This window comes from Myotis brandtii, unplaced genomic scaffold (assembly GCF_000412655.1).
Source record: "Myotis brandtii unplaced genomic scaffold, ASM41265v1 scaffold23, whole genome shotgun sequence".
Classification (NCBI taxonomy): Eukaryota; Metazoa; Chordata; class Mammalia; order Chiroptera; family Vespertilionidae; genus Myotis; species Myotis brandtii.
The window spans coordinates 554,215-565,224 of NW_005358649.1; the positions used below are offsets into that span (position 1 = coordinate 554,215).

At 37.7% G+C, this 11,010-nt stretch overlaps 1 protein-coding gene across 1 annotated transcript in view; it reads right to left on the reverse strand.

The window, feature by feature from the left end:
• Positions 1-628: 628 nt before the first annotated feature.
• The window catches only part of PPP1R42 (protein phosphatase 1, regulatory subunit 42), a 35,619-nt gene continuing 25,237 nt past the window's right edge, over positions 629-11,010 (reverse strand). The window contains exons 7-9 of the mRNA XM_005866345.2: positions 9,585-9,716; positions 7,107-7,266; positions 629-738 (exon numbers count right to left, since the gene is read on the reverse strand). Of these exons, the coding sequence (XP_005866407.1) occupies positions 729-738; positions 7,107-7,266; positions 9,585-9,716 (302 nt within the window). The 3' untranslated portion in view covers positions 629-728. The remainder of the gene's footprint in view (positions 739-7,106; positions 7,267-9,584; positions 9,717-11,010) is intronic.

Below are 11,010 nucleotides of genomic sequence, written 5' to 3' on the forward strand. Positions count from 1 at the left end.
CGGCCCCGGCCCCCTGCCCTCAGCGCTTCCCAGGCGGAGTCTGAGTGGACGCACTTTTTCTAGCGACTAAGCAGTACATCCTGGAAACAGTGCCGGCAATTCGAAGAGCAGGGCGTTGAAAAATCTCTTTTGAAAAAATAAAAATATTTTGGGGGGTAAAGACGGAATAACCAATTTATGACACCATTCATGAAACTGCTCTTGTACACGGTTTCATACTGGACAACAGCTTTGCACATGGGAAGAACCAAACACTGCATAGTGACCTTTGAGTACATGGTTCTGCACTTGAGTATATTCGTGAATCAGAATAATCCTCAGGCTTTTATGTCGTTCAGTAACTGTGATCAGACTTACTTTAGACAGAAGCACACCAAAACACCTTTGGTTCAGAAAAGGATTCCTTCCCTAATGAGTGAGAAAGCCAGTAAATGATATGTCATGAGGAATAAAGCAACTGGAAACAGTGTTTCCGATTCAGTAAAGAAGCAAATCAAACAAGAACTTAAAGGTTTTTCTCATGTAGTAATATAAAGATACAGCCACAAAAGTTGATGTTACCTAGTTCTGTATATAAAGGTGGAAAAAAAAAACCCACCCAAAACGTTTCAGACCTCTTAAGGCTGAATTGAGTCGTTTTTTTTACAAACAAATTTTCTTTTACTTTTGGATTATACAGATGGTGAGGTTCATGTTCATCACTTTTTGTCACAACCTTTCAGATTCCTTCAGAGATTCCTGTTAATAGAGGGGGGGAAACCTAGTGTTAAATTATTTCAAAAAATGAAAGTTATTCAAAACAGGTAGCAAACATAGACTGTAGGACACAATAGCAATAGTAAAGGCTAATGATTAGTCGCCAGAATATGTAAATCTTTTCAGAATTTAAAGAATCCCACTCATCCCCTCCCCTGCTTCATTGCCTGGATAGGGAAGAATAGGAAAATCTGAGCTGGGAGAGGTGTGAAAATGGAATATTGGAGGGAAGGTGGGCCAAGATTAGGGTGAGGCAAATGAGGTGCCTGGGACTCAAATTTTGCACCCTGGGCATCTCGAATCCTCACCCTAGCCCACCCGGCGAGGTGGAATGGAGGGGGCACAATGGCGGCTAACAATGGCTGGCCCAAAGAAAGGACTGATGTAAAAAGTACAGTCACTGCCAGCCACCCCCTGTCCTAGCTGCTGCCACTCTAAGTAGGCTCTCTGAATCCTCTGATGATTCTAAATTAGTCCAATAACTGCAAGAAACCAGAGTTTTCAGTTAAATTAAAAATAGATGGGGAAAAGGAAAAATATTTTAAAAAGATGAAAGTGTTCAAATTTTCAACATTACGTAAATTGGTAAATAACTTATTTAACGCTATATATGCTGTGTTTTACAAAAAGTACTATATCGCCCTAGCTGGTTTGGCTCAGTGGATAGAGCGTTGGCCTGTGGACTGAAGGGTCCCAGGTTTGATTCTGGTCAAGGGCACATGCCCAGGTTGCAGGTTCGATCCCCAGTGGGGGGCATGTAGGCAGCCAATCAATGATTCTGTCATCATTGATGTTCTATTTCTCTCTCCCTCTCCCTTCCTCTCTGAAATCAATAAAAGTATATATATTTTTAAAAGTACTATATTTTCCATTTGGTCTTTACAAAAATGCTTTGAGAATTTTACATTTTACAGTTGAGAAAATAAAGCTCAGAGGGATTCAGTGGTTCCCAACCTTCCTAATGCCCCGACCCTTTTAATACAGTTCCTCATGTTGTGGTGACCCCCAACCATAAAATTATTTTTGTTGCTACTTCATAACTGTAATTTTGCTACTGTTATGAACCTTAATGTAAATATCTGATATGCAGGATATATTTTCATTGTTCGCGACCCACAGGTTGAGAACCGCTGGAAGTAATTTGTTCAAGGTCACACAGCTAGTAAGTGTCAGAGATAGGATTTAAGTCAAGCCGATGGGCCCTAATGCTTGTGCTTTTTACCATACTTTTCTATTTGATATTTGTAGAGTTCTTCATAATCTGCAAAACACTTTTGGATCTATTATTTCAATAAAGGGCATACTTTAACTTGACTCATTAATAATCCAGATACTATTTTCATAGTATATCATTCTCTCAAGTTCTTGTCTAGGATCCCAGAAAGTACACAGCTTTAGAGTGCTATCAATTTTCACAGAATGTGATGTAGGTCTTGAAATTATACTTGTCTTTTTTCTAAATATGTCAAATTACTTGCAATCTTAACTCACTGTTTTTATAATGTAAAATAATCACACAGCAGTGAAGATGATATATTGCTTAATTATATATATATATATATATATATATTATATCACAAAAGGTTTCATATAATTGGTACTTTTTTCACCTTTCAACTCTTTCCCTCATTATTTAAGATATAATTTACATAAATTCATTATTTTGACTATATAGTTTAACAAGTTTTGATAAACATGTATAGTCATATAACCACTACCACAATAAAGATTTGCAATATTCCTCCCTGTCAAATTCCCTGGTGCTTACCCCTAGCCTTGGCAACTACTCATCTGTTTTATGTCTCTATGGTTTTGCCTTTGCCAGAATGTCTTAGAGTTATACAGTCTGTAGCCTTTAAGTCTGGTTTCTTGTGTGAGTATAGGTCCATTTCACTTCGGAAAATACCTAGGAGTAGGACTGCTAGATATGGTAAGTAAATGTTTAACTTTATAAGAATATGTCAAACTATTTTCCAAAGTGGCTGTACTATTTTTGCATCCCCACCAGTAATGCCTGAGAGTTCCAGTTGTCCCATATCCTCGCTAGTATTACCATATTTTTTCTTTTTATCTATTTTTTTTAAAGTTTCTTTTTTTTCTTCTTTTTAAAATATATTTTATTGATCTTTTACAGAGAGGAAGGGAGAGAGATAGATAGAGAGTTAGAAACATCGATGAGAGAGAAACACCGATCAGCTGCCTCCCGCACATCTCCCACTGGGGATGTGCCCGCAACCCAGGCACATGCCCTTGACCGGAATCGAACCTGTGACCTTTCAGTCCGCAGGCCGACGCTCCATCCACTGAGCCAAACCGAAAGGGACCTTTTTATCTATTTTAATAGATATTTTAAAGGAAAAAATGATGCAGTATTTTAAAATTAGATGATTTCACAATCTAGATATCTTGCTTGACAGCTAGATATCTCAAGTTGAGCATATAGGCTTGGGTACATTGCTTTGGAGCCAAGGACGTGCAGCTGCCTTTAGTTGGACATGTGCTCTCCAATTCACCTCAATCACAGCTCACCCACTTCCCTCACTTCCTTTACCTGCCTACACCTGAGGGTGTTTTTGAGACCCCCTTGCAGAGTAGCTGAGAGCTTGGCTTTTGGAGTCAATGATAGGGATTCAGGTCCTAGCTCTGCCTCATGGCAATAATGTGACTCGGAGCTCCTCTGACTGGCTTCTCCGCCTATAAAATGGGGCTGATAGTGTTCTCATCTCACAGGGTTCTACTGATTTTTAAAACTTGTTTAGGTAATGAAGATTCAGCTTTCAAAATAGACATATTAGAATGGAAAATAACTGATACAAATCTCGTAAATTAGATCTTGCATAACTCTAGTTCACAGAGTAAGCCACTGACAGAGTTGAGACTAGAAGTCACAAAAGCTACCTTACACTGCTTTTAAAAACTTGGTTGCTTACCACAATTGCTTTTTTTTTTTTTAAAGGGAGGTTGTATCCTAATTTCAAAAGAGTTCTTTGAAGACTGCAAATCAAAATCGTAATATTATACCTACATTACTTATACATCTAAGTTTATTTTGCCTGTAAAATTAATTAGGCTGAGGTTTTAACACAGCAAAATTAAAAGCATTTAGATGAGATCATCACAGAATTTTCTGATTAGAAATATTTTCTAAGTTTTAAAGATTCTTCTTGAAGCACATAGGAGATCTGTTGTTACAACTGTTTAAACATAACCTTTAATAGTGATGAAAGCAAATGATTTTTACTGTTTTAAAGTTCATTTTTAACACAAAGATATTTAAAGCTTCCGTATTCTAACTAAAGATAGTAGGTACTTTATTGATAGTTAAATAACATTCAGTTAACATTTCCTGCAAATTATGGGCCCCAGAGATTCACATTCCTTCAAGGTATCTGAATTAAGTAAGGGCATTTAACCCGGCTAGAAAGTTATTATTTTTGCATTAGCAAAAGAGATGATTTGACTCTATTGACATTGCTTAGACTTGATAGTTAAATAATCAAGTACCAATTTGCTTTTTTCATTGCATTGTCTCAGTTGATCTTATTTACAATACATAAATGCATTTAATGTCTATTTTAAAATTACTAAGGCTCAAGCACCTCCTAACATGTTTGAAAAGAGAGGAAACTTCTGTGACAAACACAGAAAGAAGCAATGTGTACATTTTTTTGTTTAATAGCATATATTATTTTTAAATGAACCGTGAAGACATTGGTTCAGAATCAGCCTTTAAATAAAAAATAGTTTTGAACTAATCTTTAATTAAAGTGTACATTGATAGTATCAAGTTCAGTTTGAGGGTCAAAAACAACGTCAACGAGTCTGACTTTTTCCTCCCTGTAGGGAAAGCAGGCTTGTGTAAATATACATGAGCACAGACTGCACGCATTTATAGAGGAGGTGGAAAACATTCCCCTGTCATTGCACAGATGTTGCTTCACTGGGTTCCACAAGGGTACAGGCACAGCTCCCACCGTGCGGAACCTTAAAGGAGTGTGGGTCACATACTCTTAGCATTTTGAAAGAAGAGCTCTAAGCTCCTTTCCACCTCTGAGTAGGCTCCCACCTGGAATATTAAATGTAGACCGTAGGCCACTTGTCTGCCCATTCTCCCCTTTAAGGTAATTAAGGGAAGGAGTAACTTTAATCAACTTTTTAGAAACTGAAATCTATTCTTTGTGTTTGGGCTGGTTATTATTTTTTTCTTTTTCTTTTTTTGGGTATTTTGTTTTTTAACATTTTACTGACATTCTAGCTTTATTCTCATCTCTTAGCTCTACACTAAATTAGTAAAATGTTAGCAGTAGGCACACCCTAAAAATCTAGCTTAATGAAATTCCATCATATATTTGATCACCTTTTATATCAAAAAGAGGTAGAATTGATAGTCCCATTTAAAAAGACAAATCTTTTGCAATAACAAAACAATATTTTGGTATGTCCTCAGTAAAAATGTCACCTGAGGAAATAAACATTTAAAATAATATTTTTTCACGTTATAAAACTGAAGACTCAGGACTGAACATAATCAACCTCACTGATAGTAGGACATTCTTTATGTTCTTCCCATAGGAACTCCTGTATTCTGCTGGCTTCTTTAGGGTAGCCGGTCTTAGCATATGTAGTAGTTAAAAATGCATTTAGGCCCTAACGGGTTTGGCTCAGTGGATAGAGCGTCGGCCTGCGGACTCAAGGGTCCCAGGTTCGATTCTGGTCAAGGACATGTACCTTGGTTGCGGGCACATACCCAGTAGGGAGTGTGCAGGAGGCAGCTGATCGAGGTTTCTCTCTCATTGATGCTTCTAACTCTCTATCCCTCTCCCTTCCTCTCTGTAAAAAATCAATAAAATATATTTAAAAATGCATTTAGCTCTGTATTTAGTGTTCCTAGTAAGGAAAATGAGGGTAGAGTGATTTATTTGCTGTTTTTGTCAGTGCAGTCCTGGTGACTTACAGCGTTGCTTGAAGCTACAAATATGTGGTATGTGTCACAGTTCACAATTGATCTTAGTGTGTGTGGCAGAGTATAGAATTTACCAACATTGTTTTCTGAGGCTGTGCCCATTTTTATTGTTTTCTTTTCTATCTTGATGATATATGATGTACTAGCAAGACCTTTCAAAATGCTTGGCAAGAAACAGAACTCAAGAACACTGTCGTGGAATTGACACCAGTTGTGTAAATCTTTAAAAAAAATGACTGGGGTACTATGGACAAACTGGCTAACATTTTGATGGTAATTACAATGTACATAAGCAGTAAAGCAAATTTTCATGCAGCTTCCAGTTTTTGTGCATATGTGTGTGTGAATGGAGAGGAGGCAAGACACCCGAACTAGGGCTTCTTTTTCCTCTTCCCAGATAAAGCATTTTCCAGACTCACAGTACCCTCTCTCCCCTAAGCCTCCATCTTGGTTAGCCCCAGCCAGTCTTTAGGGAATGGTGGTTGGACAGTGCAGCACTATTCATGGGTCTTCTGCATGTGGCCCCATTAAGGAATGCTAAGTCATCACCCTTTGATTGGACCCTGCAAAGAGGTTCGCATGACAGACCCCCCTGACCTTCAGCAGAGTTCTTGAAAAAGGAAATCTATTCCAAAGTATGTCCACTGCCTCTGATTACAGTGATTTTTAAACTATTTTTTGGATCATAAGCCCCTTTGAGGATCTAATGCACTTGTGTCTCCTTCAGGGACACTAGTTAGTAACATTTGGTTTGGAGAAGTAGTGAAAGTAGCCAGCCTCTCCCCTCCTTCCTGCTACCAGCTACCCTTGCTGTAGTCATCCACTCACTCAGTGGACTACCCGTCATCAACTGGGCCTTCAGCACCTTTGATATAATCCCTGCTTGTGCAGACATCTCTTCCTGCTGCTTCTGGGACTTTCCTGAGTTACCTGCCTACCTCAGTGTCTAGTGGTGACTCCTAGCTCTTTTTTTTTTGTTAATCCTTACCACCAGATATTTTTTCCATTGATTTTTAGAGAGAGTGGAAGGGAGGGAGGGAGGAAGAGAGAGAGAGAGAGAGAGAGAGAGAGAGAGAGAGAGAGACACCATTTGGTTGCCTCCCACACTCACCCCAACTGGGGAGCCTGCAACCCAGGTACGTGCCCTTTCAAACCAAAACCTTAGGTTCTTGAACTAACTCTTCCACCTCAACTTTGTGACTGTTTGGGCTAAGCAACAGTTAACTCTTTCTTTGGGGGGGGGGGGGCAGTGCTTGGCCAAGAAGAATTAAGAACAGTGAATTATGAGAGACAGATGAAGGGCCTCTCTTCCTCTGTGTTGTTGACAGTGAGAGTGTCCCATTTCCCCCAAAAAGGCAAATCGCACAAATATTTGACAAGCACATACCTGGTCTCTTCAATAATTTTAGGCTTATTATCTTGGGAGCTTTCTGGAGGTGCATTTTCATTAGCAATGTGTCTTTGTGCATCAGAGAGAAAGACTAATTTTGGCTTACCCACTTGTGGGTAATAAACAGGAACTATATGATGCATTGCTTCAAAGGTACCTGCATACAAAGAATTAAAAGCATTCTGCTTTGAAACTAATAATTAAATTGTAGACATAGCATTAGACTATCTAAAATTATGTTTTATGAAATGGAATTAAGTAAAGTTAAATAGAACCATGGTAAAACCAATAAAAAATTAATATCCAAGATAAAATATCATAGGCTTTCATACATAAAAACCTACACAGGAAAATTTATAGTCAACGCTCATAGACAAAATGGGTACACCAACATTATAAATATTAACTGCCCTTGTATTTTGCTTTTCTGAGCTCATTTTTTTTATAGTGTTTACTTTAGGGAGTAGATTAGTCACGTATAGTTTTTGGACTATGTTCATGCCTTTATTTTGGCACTTAACATTCCAGATCGTTACAGGTCCTCCCTTTCTAGCAGTGATTTCCCTTTAAGTGAGGTCTGCCTTAATCAGTTTTAATTCCCGGGGGCTAGCATAGTCTGGAACATATCCAAGGTACTCAGTAAACATTTATTAAATGAATAAATTAATGTTTCCATCTAATCACTACAAAAATAAATACTAAAAGATATGCATATATTTTGGATTTTGTTAAAGTGATTTTGTTTTCAATTTTGAGTTATATAGTTATGTGATTATATTTAGGACAAGATTTTTATTGTAAAATCTTTGAAGTTTGAGGTCATAGTCCTTATAACCTTAGCATATATCTCTAATATGAAACTCCACATTTACAAGGCTATCAAAAGTATGTAAAAGGCCAGGGAGTACAAAAATTACTAAGAATTTCTGTTCATTTATGACGCACTTGGTTATACTGAGTTGTCTTTAAAAGCTTAATTTTTAGTCTTCTAAACATCTGAAAGTATATTGTAGATTTTAAAATGTATCTTCTAGACTTTAATTCCTGCTTTCTGTTTCTCTTGAGCAGTAATAACAGTCTTTGCATAAAGACTATAGCGTTAGCTATTGGCCACATACCTAAGGATAGAGCTATATACATGTATTGAGTGATGTCACTGTTTTTAAGTTTGAGAAGCTCAGAACTGTATCATCATTTGGATAGAGATGGCAATGGAGGAAGGGGCTCATTCTAATGTGTGTACTACAGAATCTGGGAAGAGTGAATTCTAGGATGCTCCCCAAGATGATAAAGATAATTGTTACCCATTACACTTAGCTACATTTATTTTTTAAAATATATTCTATTGATTTTTTACAGAGAGGAAGGGAGAGGAATAGAGAGTTAGAAACATCGATGAGAGAGAAACATCAATCAGCTGCCTCCTGCACACCCTCCTACTGGGGATGTGCCCGCAACCAAGGTACATGCCCTTGACTGGAATCGAACCTGGGACCTTTCAGTCTGCAGGCCGACACTCTATCCACTGAGCCAAACCAGTCAGGGCTGCACTTAGCTACATTAAGTTTCATTACTTAGGCAAGGGAGGTTGGCATGTCCTTTGTAAAACAACCTTAGGCATATTATAATCAAAATATGCAAGTGTTGGTATGTGTACATAAGAAAGGAGACATGCCACAGAGTATAGGCCACAGAAGTGGTTGTGATGCATTTTTATTTTCTATCCTGATGAAAAATGTAATTTTTGCACTGTTGCTAAACGAATATACTAGTGACTTAGGTTTCACACTTTACTAGCTGGTGCTGTTGCACCATTTACATAACTAATACTGTGCCCTTTGGCCAGATAGAAAAGTACACATTTTCCCCCACCCTTATGGCTCTGTTTACATTGTAGGAACGAAACACAGGTTTAGCTGATAGTGGCTATCATATTCAGATATAAACATTACAGGTTAAATTTCCTAGGAATCCTATATAATAAAAGGCTAATATGCAAATTGACTGAAAGGTGGAATGACCGGTCACTATGATGCACATTGACCACCAGGGGGCAGATGCTCAATGCAGGAGCTGCCCCCTGGTGGTCAGTGCGCACTCACAGGGGGAGCACCCCTCAGCCAGAAGCTGGACTCATGGCTGGCGAACACAGCGGCAGTGGCGGGAGCCTCTCCCACCTCCGCAGAAGCACTAAGGATGTCCGACTGATTGGGGGGAGCGGGCCTAAGCTATCAGTCGGACACCCCCCGAGGGCTCCTGGACTGTGAGAGGGCACAGGCTAGGTTGAGGGACCCGCCCCCCCCCATGAGTGCACGGATTTCATGCACCAGGTCTCTAGTTGTAAATAAGTAAAAAAATCAAAAACTTTAAACAAAATCTAAACAAAACTTGCTCATTTCATGGCACATTTTTTGTTGAGGAGAATATTCCCTTTGCTAGTAGAAGTGGTCAACTAATGAATGGCAGTCTACTTACTTATATAAGAGATACTGTCATCCTCCTTTTTACTGTTCTTTTTCTTGCTGATTTTCTTGGCATCTTTGGATGCTTTCCAATTTATTAGAAATTGTCTTTCCATGTTTTTAATTTCTTTTCCATCAAGACAGTCTAGATAAAAATATATATGTTAAAATACAATATAGATATGTCACTATATATGTAAGATATATATATTTCTTGTTCAGGGGCACACAAACTTGTTACTCTATATGCTGAAATAAATTTCTTTTTAAAATACTTATTTATACACTCTGTATTTTTGTCTAGATTTTATTTATTTTTAATTTCAACAAGAATATGTGCTTATTAAAAGTAACTGAAACATGATGGGGGAAAAACATAAAAACATGGATGTAATTACTATCCATACCTCTCCTTCCCATCACTGACAAAGATAATCATTGTAGCCGAAACCGGTTTGGCTCAGTGGATAGAGCGTCAGCTTGCGGACTGAAAGGTCCCAGGTCTGATTCCGGTCAAGGGCATGTACCTGGGTTGCAGGCACATCCCCAGTAGGAGATGTGCAGGAGGCAGCTGATCGATGTTTCTAACTCTCTATCTCTCTCCCTTCCTCTCTGTAAAAAATCAATAAAATATATTTAAAAAAAAAAAAGATAATCATTGTAAACAGAATTTGATGTATGGTCACCCTTCTAAGATCATATTTAAATTATATTATTATTTTAAAAAGCAAAAAATGTCATACCTAACAAATATTAAATATCATCTATAATTATTTAAATAATATTATGGCTATTCTTAGGAAAAAGCAAAATATTTTTATCTTAAAGTGACTAAGAGGATGTATGTATGTAACACAGTATTTTAAAAGCACATACATTAATAATGCTTATTATATCCTAGGACATAGGCTATATCATAGGAACAACCCACATAGCTGCGCTCTTGGTTCTCTGAAGAGAGATTTCAGTTATCTTTACATTTTGTTCCTTTAAAAATTTTTTTGCAAATTAAGCATCTTAAATTAGATGAATAATTTTTGTATGTTGTAAGACATTTGGAAAATACAAAAAAATTAACATTGCCTGTATTTCACTAGAAATAATGACTAAAAATCACTGATAACAATTTATTTTTTAACATATTTTTATTGATTTCAGAGAGGAAAGGAGAGGGAGAGAGAGAGAAACATCAATGATGAGAGGGAATCATTGATCAGCTGCCTCCTGCACACCCCCTAATGGGGATCGAGCCCGAAACCTGGGCATGGACCCTTGGCCAGAATCGAATCTGGGACCCTTCAGTCCGCAGGCCGATGCTCTATCCACTGAGCCAAACCAGCTAGGACTGATAACACTTTAGTATATTTCTTAGCAATTTTTTGTTTTCTATGTATGTACATATATGTGTATTATATAAAATTGGAATTCTCTATTTATAC